This window comes from Vidua chalybeata, chromosome 3 (assembly GCF_026979565.1).
Source record: "Vidua chalybeata isolate OUT-0048 chromosome 3, bVidCha1 merged haplotype, whole genome shotgun sequence".
NCBI classification, from domain to species: domain Eukaryota; kingdom Metazoa; phylum Chordata; class Aves; order Passeriformes; family Viduidae; genus Vidua; species Vidua chalybeata.
Window position 1 is genome coordinate 40,344,543 of NC_071532.1, and position 16,419 is coordinate 40,360,961.

The following is a 16,419-nucleotide window of genomic DNA, read 5'->3' on the forward strand; positions in this document are numbered from 1 at the left end:
GGATTTTCCTATGCATGTTTTTCCTTTTGGTAGCTGAAAGGCTGTGCTGGCTGGTAGTGCCCTAAGAAAGCATCACAGAGCCTTCTGAATTTAAATGTACTGTAGCAGGAGGTATTTGCTGCCCCCGCAGTTTGCAGTCCATTTTAATTGAGGTTTGGCATTGTAAGTGACTGATCTAGATGCCTTTCTAACTATTTGTAATAGAAGCATTTGTCTCAGTTTTTAAATGAAAAAACAAACTCAACCAAATGCCTGCAGGCAGCCTAAGAAGGTACAGACTGAAAGAAGAGCAGACTGAAAGAAGAGTCAGCATATCTGGGATTCCTTTCATCTGTCTTTAGTCCTTTTTGTATTAAACACCTTGGATGAATTAGTTTTTCACTCTCCCATTCTATGGACAAAGAGGGGGTGTGCCTCCCTTGTGTCATTCATCCTGAGTATAAAGCAGGGGGAGGCCCAAGACCTCCAGGCGTTTACAGGAAAGCCCAGCTCCTGCTCTATGGACAGCAAAGAGAAGGTAGAAATGAGCTGAAACTGGGGGAACACTTCCAAGGAGCTTCACAGTGGTGTGGTGGAATTGAGCCCTTCAGGAACTTAACTCTGCTGGGTGTGTTAGACCACAGCAGAATGCTAAAAGCAGCCTGCCAGAAGAAATACATAACATATCATTTAATTTGAAAGGAAGAGATGGGAAAACCCACAGTTAGGGAACAAGCAGAAACAATGTCAAAATATCTCCCTCTCACGAGTTCCCTGTAGAACAAGGGAGGTTTAAAATGTTTTCGTGTTTAGTCTGTGTGTCTACAGATTGTCTTTCGGGGAATATTCATTTAGCATTACATGTGTAGAAACTACTTACTGATGGTGTTGCTGAAGTCTTCAGGAGCTGTTTTCTAAATCCTGCACAGTATTCTTCAGTCATTTAACAAATTTCTAAATCTCTGCTGTGATTTTTTTTTGTTACTGCATGTTGCACATGCAATATTCACGCTTCACTTAGAACTTCATTATATGGATCAAGGCACGAAGCACAGAGCAGACACAGAGGTAATTGTACACAGTGGCAGGCAGCTGTGGCAGCAGGATGGGATTGCCCATGGGGCTCTCTGTGCTTATTTCCCACACAAAATGGTGTATGAAGGCAGCCAGTACAGGCTGTGTGCCCTAGGCACAGTACTGATGTCTAATGAGGACAGTTACTCATTTCTGCAGCATGTGTGTGGTGCATAGTTTTATTGAAGTAGCAAGTGCATTACCAGTGTAAGGAACATTTATTTGTGTTTGATTTTTGTTTCTGAAGGCTCTGTAGCACTAGGAAGAATCATTCTTTATTTGAAGAGTGGTTGCAGCTTTTATTTTTTTACGAATCATTTCTTGTTGTTGGGAAATAAAAGTGCCCATGTTCATGTTTTTCCTGCGACCACACTTGAGGTATGTTCAATGTATGTACTAGAACATTGAAAGGTATTGATAAATTACAAAGAGTTTGGAGAAAAACAGCACTTTTTGACACATCCCTTGGGAGAAAAGGTTAAAAACCAAAAGTGCAGTGTTTGTGGGAAAGAGCAAAAACTGAGAGACACAATTCTTGGAAATACTAGAAACATGGACAGAAAGGATGCAAAGGGGTTTCTTTAATCTTGGTGATGTATAAGCCTTTCTAGGTGTACAATGATGCTCCAACAATGGAAGCTGTCTATAAATTTCAAATAGGCTTAGAATAGTTTCAGTAGCACATACTAGAATAAATATTTGATATCTTTTTCCTTTTTCTTCCTTTCACAATTTTATGTGTATTTATGGGTGCACTGGAGAAGACTTCTGGAAAGAAGGAAAATGTTAAATGCAGTGCAGCCTTTTTACTGAGAAAATATCTTTGCCAAAACCAAAATATTGCCTCTTGCATTGCGCTGCAGAGGATGTGACACGAGAGGTTTTTGAGGTATTTCATAGCTGCAAGTTTAACAACAAACATCTTTGGAGAATGCTACCTCCACGTGGCCTTTCTTAGTGTGCCTCTGTGGGCCAAGAAAAGGAAAGGTTTCTGAGGAGAGGGGATGCCTGTTATTGTAGCAACTGATCTGGTTTGAAAACCAGGTTGTTTTTCAGACATACAAATGCCTGAAGGAGCTGAAAGCCAAACCACAGTTTTATGCCTAACAGCTTTGATGTTTGAGGAATTGATACTGTTTTTTAAGTCCTGAAATTTTTCTTTGAAACAAGCTGAGACTAGCAGAACCTATAAATTACTGTTCTTTACCCCAGTTCCACAAGCAAAAGAGCAGAAAGGAGCCAAAAAAGTTGCAGGTTTCCAGAATGTGTCTAATTCTGAGGTTCATGACTTTCTATTTGTGAGCTCAGTTCATTCCTCATTGAAGTATTTGGTTTTTTGTGTTTCTAGAACCACATCTGATGTGTGTTTCAATAGAGGATGGCCTTCCAAGACTGTAATTATGCTCACTGTGCTTTTTTTTTTTTTTCGTGTGTGATAACTTACTGCTTGTTAAACTACTATCCTGAGCAGAAGAGAAATGCTGGTTGAGAAGAAGCCTTATCCATCAGAATTTGGGAATACTTGGATTTGTAGCATAAGCTTGTTGAAGCAGAGCCAGATAATTCTACTGTAATGCATTTATTAGTAAGACATTCTTGTGCTCAGTTTTGCCAAACAAATGGTGGGCAGCCAGGTGTTTGTGTGGAGTCATCTGTGAAGAGACCTCTGCATGGCTTAGGAAAGGAGTTACCCTGGGCATGAGCCCTTTCTGTGTAGATTTGCACCCTGGTTACTTATTTGTCATCAGTCCTCAGTGCCCAAGCTGTTACTACCTTCAGCCACAATAATTAGTCCCTATTCTGGATGTGTTGTTAAACTAAAGTGTTTTATGGAAATTAAAACTGCTCCTAGAATACTTCTAGTATGTGGTTGTGTAATGGATTTTTCTTGCTGGCCTCTCAGATACTGGAAAATGCTTTTCACTTACTGAGTTTTCAAAATTGAATTCAAAAGCACACTATGGTTTCAGCCTTTAATTCCAGAAGGCTGAGTGATCATTCAATTAGGTGTATTTTATCCTTTTGAAGCAAGATTAGTCTTCAGTTTCAATTTTCTCATTTCCATTTAGGTCAAATCATTCTGGCAGATCACACGTCTGTCCTGAAATCCTGGTGTGTCAGGAAAATACAAAGAGTTCTCACCCTGGCTTTCTCCTGAGCTCACACAGGCTGACCTTGCTTTGTTCAGCTGGCACATTTTTTTTACATTGATGGACTGTTGGCAACTCTCCAGTGTTAGATGTCTTACAAATGAATTGGTCACATCTGTACTAGCAAGGGTCAGAGTGAATGACTAAACTTGAGTGAAGTGCATGAGATTATTTTCCTTCTACTGCAGAAGGAAATGCAAAAAAAATGTTTTCCCTCAGATTTTGAAATTACTAATTACTAGTGAAAACATTTTCCTGTATTTTAATCTTTAATGGTACTACACTTAATTAAATTGCAGAAGTGAAGTGCACGTTCTGTTCCTTGCTCCTTGGTTTTGTGAATAATTCTCACAGAATTGCTTGAACTTGCTAATTTTTTGAGAAGCAACATAAAAATTGTCATTAAAATCATCAGCTTATAGCATATGCAAAAAAAGTCCAGGGCCAGCCTTCTGTAAAAGACAGACAAAAATGCTTGACTTCATTTACTGTGTCCTGTCCCTTCTGGCTCAACACATAAAGCTGAGCACACGGTCTTAGTCTCTGCGGTACCAGTGTCTGGAGTAATGAACCAAAAAGGATTGATGTATGCACTGGTAAATGAAATTTTACAGTAAGCTGCCAATCTGGCATTGAAATCCAGCCAGTGCATTAAGGACTAAGGCAAGGCTCCATTAAAGCTGAGAGGAAATTTCTGGCAGTTGCTCTAGAACTGACTGCAGGAATTAGAAGGGAACCAACATGTACTTGAGTATCAAGCCTGAATGTTGTCTTTGTGGACTTGAATCCTTTTAGTAGATGTTGTTTGGAAATACTTATTTTTGTATTGTGTTTTTATATTTCTGAAACAGTTCTGTAATGGTTTGCCCCTTCACCCCCCATTTTCTCCCAATGGTTCCACCCCAAGCTTTCCTGCCTTCCCTCAATGCCAATCTCCCTGAAAATGCTCAGTGCCCTGTCCCCTCCCTGGTGCCCTGTCCATCACTTGACTCCTCATCCCACTCTCCCAGAATCTTCCACCTTGGGCGTCAAGTGAGTAGACGAGGGCCAGGGGTCCCTCCCTTGAACTTCCCCCATTGGTTTATGTATCTGTCTTTCCTTCCACCTTCCACTTCCTCAAATCCCCCATTGGTGAATGGGCGTCCCTTCCCCTGGTTACCGCCCTGGTATTTGAGCTGTTGCGAAAGCATCAAGGGGGCTTTTGGGTATCAGATGCTCTGGCCTTCGGAGCTCCTCGGAGCTCAGATTAAAACCTGAGACTGTTTCCCCGGCCTTGAGTCGACTCCCTCATTACCTCCTCAGATGTTGCCTTTTCTCCATACAGGCAGACAGCATAGCGCTCTGTCTTAGCCGCTCCCTGACTCTCCTTGAGACACAGGGGAGTGTCCCCTGCAGCTGACCATGCCTCGGCCGGGCAGGCGAAGCCAGGGAGCTTCAGGGTGGGCACGGCGGCAACTTATCAACAGGAATGAGGATTTCGTGTTTTGTGAGAGCACTGGCCATGACTCAGGTTACACCATTACGAGGGACAATCCAGATGCTCCACAAGCAGTGAGGACACCAAATCCCCAAGGTGGTAGTGCCCAAGTCCATCAGATGGGTTTTGTTAATCAAGTGCTTGTTTACCAGATGTTGACGGGCACTTCAGTTTATTCTTTGCAATAAATCCATAAAACAACCACATGAACTCCTTTGGTTGTTTCGCATAGGTTTTGTAATAACACAGTTTCTCTTAGAATGACTCTTGCTCCTCAAGTTCAGCATTGATTGCACCCCCTGTAGTATAATTTTAACTCTAGCTGATTAAAATTACCTAGCAAAGACAACTTGGAGGCATTTTAACCTGTAGAATTAGCTAAAAATGCAAATAATGTTCTGGCATCATCTTCTGTGATGCATGTGATGACAGTTTCCTTTAAACATTGAAGGTCTCTTGAATTCACCTTTTCTTTGTCTTTCCAGCTTCCTTGGCCCTGAATTTTACAGAATATGTCCCCTAAGAAAACTAGTAATTACAGAAACTACAGTAATAATATTTGGCATTTATTGAAAGAGGTAGTAAAGAGAGTAAAGTATAGAAATAATAAAAATAAAATAAAAAACATTAAAAAGTAAAATACATAGAAAAATAAAATAAATAAAAAGCACAGAAAGAAAATTTGATACTTCCATACCAAAAGAAAAAAAAATATAGTTACATAGACTGGGAAAAGGCATCTTTAAATCTTGTTGTAGAGGGATCAGGGACAGTTGTTCATTGTATTTTTCATTCTCCATCACTTGCAAACATTTGGCAATACTTCATTTTGCACCTGGGATGAAGATGTATCTTCTTTTAAGTTCAGTGTAATACTGAAAGACCTTTAAAATTTCAAAAATAAATATAACAGCAATAGTAACAGCACCAGCATGGAGCATTTGTTTTACTCTTTTCAAGCAATGTACAAAGGAATGTTTTCCCTACTTCAGTTTGAATATGATATCTTCTGACTTGATTTCACAGAAGCATCTGCTGACCCAGAGCAGTTCTTGGTTTTTTTGCTGTCGAGCAGTAAGTGTTAATTCATGTAGAAATCTGTGAAATATGAAGCAGAAGCAGTCCAGTTCATGTCCAGTCCAACTGGAAATGTCAGACTAATAGGTCATGTTTTGTACTTGGCAATACTGAAAGGCAGGATGTTTATATTTGGATGACCTGAAGACTTTTAATAATTTTTCATATTGTATATCCCTGAAGTGTAAGGAGGAATGCATATCAGTGGGTGAGCAACACTGAGTTCACAGTGTAAATTTTCATTCATGGCAAACTGAACAGAAAACCCTGGAAAATACTGAATTTATTTCCTTCATCTCTGAGGGCTACGATCCTGTTTTTTTCTCATGCATTTCCTTTGGATTTTTCTCTTCTTTTTTACTTGTATGTTTTGCTTGCTGCACAAATTTTACCAGATGCACAGGCAAAAAAAGAAGTGATAACCCATACTTTAGCATATTTTGTTGTGTTTTGAAAGGTTTTTCTTAGTGAGGAGAAAGGAATAGTCTAGATGCTACTTCTGATGATACAAACTGAAGGTCGCAGGTTGTTGACCAGAGAGTTGTGATGGGATTGGAACAGACAGTTGGGAGCACAGCAGTTGTCATCATGATCCACAGAAAGGCCTTTGGGATGCTGCGCTGCTCCAGGCTCTCTTTTGGGGTGCTGGCAGACTGCAGCGAATTGAAACTGGCACTGTGTTCTTTCCTGGCTGAATGTTCAGGTGATGAACACAGCCAAATTCTTCTCCCATTTACAGTGACACAACAGGTCTGTTGGTCCTGGTGGAGAGGGAGCTGTTGAACTGCAGTGCAGTCTCACATCTACCTCTCCTGTCAAGTCTGTTTAGAAGTTGATGAAGTCAGCAGTCTGTGGGGTGATACTGAACCTCTGGCAGAAGTCTTGTGCAAGGTGTGTAACTTGGATCACAGGACATGCCCTTGAAAGATGGTTTATGTACAAACTCAGTGGGGAGTAAGTTCTGCAGCAGCCTATGGAGAGTAAATTTTAAAAGAAGCATAGATCAAGAACATGAAACTTATGTATTCTGAGAATACTGGGGGGAGCACATGGGCATCTGCCTCCGTTTCCATTAGTAGTGCCCTACATAGTACAGAAACTGCATTCATAGATCTCAAATCCACAAGGGCTTGGCTTGACCATCTAGTGTGCACAGCACAGGAAATGAAAATGCAGAGTCTGCATTATTGCTTCTGCATCTGCCTCATGACTTCTTTTTGAGGTAACATATCCTTTTTAGAAAAATTTGCTCTACTTTGATCTAAAGCCTGTGTAATAGACTAATTAGAAAGCTGTTCTGTTCTTGTGATGTGCTGTTCATTAGAGATGTTTGATCCAGAGTAGCTTTTACTCCAGTGGGAGAGAGAACAACCCAGTAGATGTTATTTTAGAACCTGCTTTCCAAGATAGTTTGCTAAAACCCAGATTTTACAAGTGCTCTGACTCACTAAAATCTTTCTTTGGGTCCACTATGTCAATTGAATAAGCAGACTGAGACTTGGATCAATTTACTTAATGTGCCTTACAGAGCGAGACTCTTTAGAATTGCTTCTTGGTGAATTTTTATGAAGGCAGAAGCTATGGTCTGTAGTTTGGCTCAGCTCAGAACCCATTAGAACTAGAACATTGGATCAGACCCTTTTGGCTTTTATAGGTGATAGTAGTAAATGAGTAATGTACAGCCCTTTATATGCTGCTGCACGTGGCTCACATGGAGTTTGTTGCCATAGTTCGTTCTTTTAGATTTTTGTAAGTGCGTACAACCTTCAAACATACTTTGAATGTGAGCTTGCAAGACATCCTTTGTTTCCTCCTCCCCCAATAACTGGCAGCATGCTCTCTTTTTCTCGCTGCCAAGGGACATACTGCCAGCAGAGAGAGGTGGAAGCTATAACAGAAGGAGATGAAGACAATGAAGGCTGCTGCTGTTGTAAGCCTGGGCACTTGCCTCACCTGCTGTCCTGCAATGCAGCCTTTAACCTGCGCTGGCTGACGTGGGAGATCACACGGACTCAGTACATCCTGGAGGGATACAGCATCATTGACAACAATGCTGCCACAATGCTGCAAGTGTTTGATCTGCGCAGAATCCTTATCAGATACTATATCAAGGTAAACTATTTGCTCAAGTGCACTTTGTTCCTAGGCAGGTTTGTCAAATATAATGCTGTTTGTCTACAGAAGAAAGAGCATTTGAAGCTTTTTGCTTTATGTTTATCCATCTGCTCTACAGTCTGGCAGTCAAACTGACTTGATAGTCACCGTAGAACCATATCATAGAACCATAGAATCATTTGATTTGATCTTAAGATCATCCAGTTCCAACCCTCCTCCTATGGCAGGGACACCTTCCACTGGAATAGGGATAATTAATTAATGTCTCCCTTTGCTAAATTCAATTCTGATCACTTATACTTACAGTTAGTACAGAAAATGGCAGGCATCCTTCAGTGGAGATCAAGAAGGTGAGTTACCATCCTGTAGTGATAAAATCAGGCAAAGTGTTCTTACTTATGTTCTTATGTTCTTACAACACTTCACTAACTAACATCTTTCCACTGTTTCTTTCTTTCTTTTTTTTTTTTTTTCTGGAAAACAAAAGAAAGGTATTAACAAGCATAAAGTTCTTGGGAAACTTCTGAAGTCAAATGTACTTTTTTTAGTAGTGCAAACCCCCTACTTACCTTCTGGTTTAAATATATATCACAACACATTTGATGTTGGTTTATTACATTGATTACACATCAGTTCATTTATACTACTCCTATTATTGCATTGTTATTAAGATCACCATAGCCACACAGATACTAATTTGTCAAAATAATTGAACCTTATAGTCTAGCAAGACATCTTCATCCTCTGCCAAAACAGTTCCCAATCAAGAAAATGAAGAATTTGTTGAGCATTATAGTCTTCTACTGAAACAGCAGTGCTGCTTGCTATGCCACTGTTACTGCCATGAAGCCAGTTGCTAAAGCTCCAAACCATCCCTGACATCTTCTTTTTACTTACATCTCCACAATTGTAAAAATCTGTCAGCTTCAGAGAGAGACCTGTTGTAAATAAGTTAATCACCATTTTTTGCAAACGAGCCAATGTAGTAAAAACAAGCTCATTGCCTTACAAAGCTGCTTTGATCATGCAGTTGATTACTTCTGGGATTTCATAAATAATTTTATAGGCAGTACTGCCTGGTAACCAACCTGCTTTGTTTAATAAACTAATTAGAAATAAAACTGCATGGGAGCATGATTTTTTTCATTTTAGAAGTGGTGTTTGTGGCTATAAATGGTTTTAAAGCAAATTGTTTTAAGCTAAAAAAAAACCACAAAACAAAAACCCAACTCTTCTTTAATGAGTATATTGCCACAATTGGTTTGCTTTACTTTAAAAGGTAACCTGAATAACTGGAACATAAACTGGTGCAAGCTGGCAAATGACTCAGCTTTTGATGGGGAATGAGATTGAAAAAATCCCAGTCTAACCTGCAATCAAAACAGCATCTTATTAGTTTAAAACAGTGAAGAATTTTGCTTTATATACTGGAACTGTTTTTGTGCCTTAAAATGAATTAATACACGGAGGAGTTGTGGGAAGTGTGAGGTTCACCACATGGGATGTAAGAACTTAACTGAAAGGTATTTAGAGCTTCTGGTTCTGGACACACGTGAGAAGCAGCTGACATAGGTAAGATGGCTTAGACAGACTTCCATCCCATGCGATACAGGTGTGGTTAGTTGATCCTGTTTGGAGTAGAAGGGAGTGGGTTAAATGCTCTCCACATCACTGAGGTGTGCTGTGGCTTCATCTCCGCTCTATGCAGAGCTTATGTGCACTACTGATGGCTCTGAAAGCATGAAAATCAAATCTCTTGTTGTTGGATTTAGTTGAGCCAGTATTACTATATTGCACTGACAGAGCTTTAATCTCAGAAAGGTCGGTCTTCATTCTCAGGCTGTCTGTCTTTTTAATCTACTTCTCTTTTTAGGGAAGAACGAACAGAAGATAATAATAACCTGTTGGCACTTTCAGTATTAGCCTGACCTGGAGCTCACTTTAGTGAAGGGAGGGTGCACTCAGGAAATCTCTTCTCTAGAATGTCACTTCCCAAAAGAAAGTTCTCTGGATATTTTCTCCTTGTATTTTTAAATTAATTAGTTTTTTTCCATAAACAGGGGCTTTAAAAAGATTTGCTAAAATCTTTAATACAGCCTTGGAAAGTGAGAAGATTATAATATGTATTAGATCCACTTTTTTCCTGTTTATTTAATGCTTGCCTCCAAATAAACAGTATCAGACAGAGAGGTGAGAATTGATTCCTTTCCCAGCTCTTTCTTCTGGGGGAATCTAGATTAAGACCCTGTGCAGTTTCACTGTGAACATTCTAAAGTCTTTCGCGCTTTCTTTTTAACAGTATGAAAGTAATTGCAAGAAGAACTATAGATAAGGCAGTATTCAGGTCACATAAAACACAAACTCAAAAATCACTTATGCTGGAGTTTCTGCAGGAACTGCACTTCCATTGCATTGAGCATTTGGAGTGTTTCTGGTTTATTCTCTGTAGCTTACAATGTTGTAAATATTTACTATATTGTTTCAGAAATGCCATATAGCTGAGGATGTACTTGTGCATAAAACATATCTTGTAAGAGTTACCAAGAGCAGAATTTAATTAGGTGACAGAAGATTCTGTTGTTTCTGTGTCTGATTGCAAGTCTGATTTTTTTCCCAGCTGAATCAGCTTCTTTGTAAACACAGATGAGGGTAAGAAAAAAAGCAAACTCTATCTCAAAAATCAACAAAGAGAATGTATGCTTTGTTTTAGTTCTTCTATCCTTCAAGAATAATTACTGTATTGGTCTTTTAAAAAACGAGTTGCACTGAGCATCTTATTCCTAAATCATATTTATTTCATTTGCAGTTTCATTGACAGCCTAGAAATGCATACATTTCTTATTATGGAAGGATTTTTATTCCCCACAAATAAAGTGGGTCAGCTCCTGTAGTCCTTCTGCATATATTTTGAAATAATTTCCTGCACAACTACTGTGATATTTTTCCCTTGTGCCTCTTCCATCTCTTCTCAATATATTCTTATTTAAACATCTTTTAGTATTCAAGAAGTCTGTGTATTTGCTGAGTACTGTGTTTTCAGCTCCTATTGTTTCTGCATGAATCCTTTTTAAGACGTGTATTGTTCTCCCCATGCCAAGAAATTAAGGGTCCATCCTATCTGTATCTGTCTGACTTGTCTTTTTCCTCTGAAGCTTGATTCTTCTCTTACTTTTGTACAATTTGAAAATTAAACTATGGAGAGCATCTGGGGTTTTTCAAAGGGCTGGTAGTGCTTCTGTCCTCTGTAATCCATCATATATTATTTTTGTACATTTATTTGCTTAGCACTATTTCCATTGACTGGGTAAAGTACAACTACATCATCTTCAGCCATGTATACTTGCTACTCGTTTGCTTTGGTATCCAACTCTAAATTAATATTATAAAACATTATAATGGGACTTTCCTGCTGATAGAACACACTGGAACTTCTTAAGTTTCATATTCTTTTGAAAATATGCTCTAAGTTGTGTTTGTATAGATTTTTTTTATTACTTTTTTATTTATTATTATTTTAATGTGTCCAGAAAGAGCAGTTAGAAAATCTTAGAAACTCAGGTACAGATATGAGATACTTTTGTTGCTGCTTTCTAACATTTATGTATTTGGTTAAAGAGCCCCTGCTGAACGCTCCTTCTCCTTCAGTGCTTTAAAAGCAAACTCAGTTACATCAGTTACCAGCTTTTTAACCCAACAAGTAAGAAAAAATCTATTATTCTTTACCTGCTGCATTGACAAATAACAGACTTGGGTCATACACATCTGTTAAATCTCATCTTTGTGGCTAATAAAGAATTAGGAAAGCATCATCTCCAGAAAACAGTAAGTCCACTGAGGAAAAAGAATGTCCTATTTTGAGGATGGGACCATCTACTACTGTTTTTTCAAAACATGCCTAAGCTGTTATTGATATCACCTTCTCAGTGATAGACTCTAGAATCCCACTAATATTGACATGTTTAATGGTGGAACTCTCTATTCCTATCATTGTATGGATTCTCCTGGAAGGCAGAAAGATATTAAAAATACTACTTTTTCTGTTGTCTGCTATCAATATAAATTGTCATCTTTTTAACTTGAATACTTTTGTGAAGCAATAATCATGCTAAGCAGTAAAATGTAAGAAATAGCCATACTATTACAGTTCATAACAGGGTCCTATTTGGCTTATTCTCTTCTGTGTAAAATATGTTTGCTTTAATCAGAGTTCAGAGTGACTAACGTTTGTACATTTTGTCAACAGAGTATAATATACTTTACAGCAAGTTCTCCCAAAATCCTGGACTGGATAAAAGATGAATCCATCCAAAAGATACTGCAGCCATATGCAAAGTGGCATTATATTGAACGTGACCTTGCAATGTTTAATGTTAACATAGATGAAGATTATGTTCCATGTCTCCAAGGAATAACAAGAGCTAGCTTCTGCAGTGTTTATCTGGACTGGATTCAGTTCTGTGCCAGGAAAAGGGTGGAGGTACGTGTCAGGTTTTTTTTTTTTTTTTTTTTTTTAGTAGTATTAGTTTTAGTGTTGCCCTGATTTTTAAAAGTGTTAAGTTTTCTTTTATAGTTCTTTTGAAAGTTTTAAAGTTTTCATAAAACTTCTTTAGCCTTCTGATAATGTTTACATATTTGAGAGTCAGAGTTCCCACAGAATTTCATGTATAAATAGAATAGTTTACACATTTCTCTGTGGGTGGAGAGAAATGACTGATTAATCTTTAGACTAGTGTGGTTGGAGAGGTGGTAATTCCATCCTGCAATCCACAGTCACCTTTTGAATTCTATAAATACCAGATGTTTAAATAAAACTGTTTCTTTTTCTCTTTTGAACTTACCAAGCTTCTGTGTACTCATTTCGTGTCCAATAGCGACAGTTCTTGGGATATGAGTGAAATGGTGCATGGCTGCTCTTTTACTTGCTCAGGATTAGTAGAATAAAATTTATTTCATATAAGCTTTTAGCTTTAATGTAAAAGGAAAACAGGTTTTGTGGAATGGAAAAAGCATATTTTGGAAACTACCCGTGTGCAAAAACTGGAGTCTTAAGGAGCATCAGTCTTTGAATATGGAACCAATTCTTTACTATGCAAATTTCCAACAATGTTAATTTCATCAGCTCTAGAAAGCACAGATATATCAAGTGCTCACAGAAGTACTGCTAGAGCAGACTCCATTCAGAGAATGTCATCAGAGAATTACAGTTCAGTGTTGCAAATGGTTATTACATTTGCCAAATGTCTGTGATGTCTGTGTATCCTTTTCGGAAATTTGTTTATATTTGTGTGCAGTTGCAGGATGGTAGGGGAGTGCATGGCACGCTCCCTGCTGGCACAGGTCACCTCTGACAGCTCGTGACTCAAACATGAATCACACCACAGAACTGTATGCAACCACTACAGCTCTGGAAGGTCAAGGGCAGATGTGCAGCTGTGCATTTGCGTGCTCTGAGCCACTAAGATTACTGATGGTCAGCAGTCATTTGTCAGAAATGCACTACTGTATTTCCATGGAATAGTCAAAATAGCCCAGAGGGAGAATACAGTTTCAAACAAGCATATTGCCTCCATCTAATTTTCTGATTATTGCTGATAGTAGCAAAAGTGGAGAAGTGTCTCTTTCCTGGCCACGATGTGCTGTATTTGTGCATTTTTCCACTCGGGATCACAGACCGCATGTCCCATTGCTGATCTTATCTGGTATAACATCACTAAATCTTTCCTGAAACATCACCGAATATTTCTGCTCCACTTTGGTTCCTTCTCATGTCTCTGATGCTGAGTACCATTCCACCAATTCCCCTGCATATCATTATATTGATATTGTTTTCATTGAATTGTCGTCTAAGCCCTTTCCAAAACACCATCTCCTCCTACTGGGAATACTTCACTTCTTTTCTTTCTCATCTCCATGTCTCAGCTCCCAAGGTCTGATGCACAAAGAATTGCATGGTGCGGGGAAAGCCACTGTTAATTGATGCCTTTCCCCTTGTTCTCTGCCTTAGATTTTCAAATTCAATAATAGATTTAGGGATGCCAATAGACTTGAAACATGTAAGTTAGGTTTCAAAAGGCAAATTAATGCCTGTACTGGTGCCACACACACATACATTTATCTTTTTGTTACATATTTTACCTTTGTTTTTTAATTCATTGATTATAGAGAAGCACAGTTCATGTAAGAGGTGGGATAAAAAACCCCAAGTTCACTCTACACATAACCCAGAAAATCAATATATTTTATAGAAGGAGCTACATTTCTCCATTATAATTGGCTTCAGTTTTGGAGTCAAAGAAAGCTGTAAGAAATCACTCATTGCATGGATGCATGTATCCTCCTGAAGATTAACATGCATGAGGGGTTGTTCCAGTTTTTTTCCTCCTGCATGGTAGCAAGGTTTTCTTTGTGAAAATTTCATTAAAAAACCTCTCCTGAGCTAGTAAACATAAATTTTACTATTTATGTAAATAGTACATTTACATAAATAAGTATGTGTTTGAGTACTTGTTAAAATGGGCAGTCAGTGTCATCAACCATTTAGATAGATACTGTTATTTACTGAAAGTGTATGCCTCTGAACTTTTCCAAAGGTATTGTACTTCTGAAATCTGTGGTAAGGTTTCACAGAAACTGTGTTCCATGACAAGGATTTTGGCTGTCTCCAATTGCAGTGTCTCCCAACAATGAGGAACCTTCAGTTTAGAATGTCAGATCTGGGAGGAGTGGAAGCAAACAAAAATCCCACAATAAAACATCACCACCACCAAAGCTCCTTTCCCTTGGGCTCTCACTACCTGAGAATGAAATGTTCTGTTTCCAGCCAGTGGGCAAAACAAGCTTGCATTTTGCAAAAATCCTCTGATGGTGATGGTCTTCCTTCTTGGTCTGTTTATTTGCAAAGAATGTTTTGGTGTGCAGGTCCAGGCACATGCAGATGTTATGAATGTCACTATGTGTGGTGCTTTTAAATGTGATGTTTGCACTTAGAGTAACGTGCTAATCTTAAAACTTTGTAGCACCTGGACAGCGATGAGGATTCTCCTCTAGTGACGCTTTCCTTTGCCTTGTGTATACTGGGTCGGAGAGCTTTGGGAACCGCATCTCACAATATGGCTATCAGGTAAGCTTTAGGAATCCTGTTTTCCTCATGTTAAAACAAAGACCTATTTGCCTTTTTTCACGTTATGTGGGATCTCAAGATTAGATCAAGGTAAAATCTCATTCCTCCATAAAATGTTTTCTGTCATTCCTGGTCATCTTTGTCTTTGGGGTTGGCTAAATAACTAATTATTTTATAGGGCAAAGCAGAATTTGTGATTGAAAGAATGGGTACCAATGGTTATTGCTTGTGTTCACTCATGCCTGGCTATTGGAATGCTATTCTTCCTCTGGCATTCCAGTAGAAGGAAGAAATCTACAGAAGAGGAAGAAACTACTGTCATCTGAGTTGTAGTTAGCTAAATAATAATAAATGAATAAGGGTTCTTCTCTGTATTCATCAGCGGTGTATTCCTGTTCACTGTGCCACTTCATTCTGGCAGCTAAGGAAGGGGCAACCTCTCATCTCCTGAGGCTGCAGCTTTGTCTGTTCTCACTCTACCTTGCTCATTTGTTCATTCATTCTAAACACTTCTTCCTAGAAAGTCTGGTTAATTAAAATATGCTTTGCTGATATTGTTTCTAAATATGCTCTTCATCTTTTCATTAGGGATTCTTCCATTTTCACTGAGAGTTCCGAGTTGTTTCGGTTTTATACAGTATAATTTACACTGTGCTATAGATGAGGCATTTTATTAATGAAATAATGATTATTTTAATGGAGTTTTACTTCCCACATAATTTTAGGGGTTTATTAGATTTATTTGAACCCTCTGTGTGCACAGGAGTTTAGTAACAATGGAGAAGCTGAATAAATACAGCTTCTAAGTGACCTTGCTGTGTTGGCACAGAATGGTGAGCAAAGCTACCTAGACCTCTATCAACATGCTCCTTAGAGAGGATTTGTCTTACTAACAAGCAAACAGAGACAGCATGTGTGATTTTGAATGCATTTTGTTAAAACAGCATTTTAAAATATTCATTCTAGCTTTGTTATCTGTTGAGACTTTATAACATTTTGTTTTATGCCTTCCATGCAAAATGTTTGTGGCTCACGTGGCTTATTTCTTGTTGTGCTGCTGATTTCTGCTTTCTAAAGTGGCTTTTGTCATCTCTTTTCTACTAGTCTTTGCACATTCCCTTCCTGTAGTAGTTTTCCTCTGGGCTGCATTTCTTCTCCCTTCATTCCTATTCACTCAAATTAGTGTGATGTTAGGTAGGTAAGTAATTGGTATTTTTTAAATTGTCCTATTTTTTTTGATGATACAAATTTTAGAGTTTGGGGGCATGATGGGAAAGTTTATGTTCATTTATATTTGTTTGAGAAAAGATTAAAGTTATTTTGATCCATGCCTGCAATAGATAGGTCACAGCCATATTAGGAATTCATCTGAAAATAACACAAAAGCTTCCTAAAACTGTCATCACATTGCATGTACTTTCCACTGG

At 38.5% G+C, this 16,419-nt stretch overlaps 1 protein-coding gene across 1 annotated transcript in view; it reads left to right on the forward strand.

The window, feature by feature from the left end:
* The window catches only part of PCNX2 (pecanex 2), a 153,124-nt gene that overhangs the window by 117,081 nt on the left and 19,624 nt on the right, over positions 1-16,419 (forward strand). Inside the window, exons 26-28 of the mRNA XM_053936997.1 lie at positions 7,616-7,869; positions 12,116-12,349; positions 14,889-14,992. Of these exons, the coding sequence (XP_053792972.1) occupies positions 7,616-7,869; positions 12,116-12,349; positions 14,889-14,992 (592 nt within the window). The remainder of the gene's footprint in view (positions 1-7,615; positions 7,870-12,115; positions 12,350-14,888; positions 14,993-16,419) is intronic.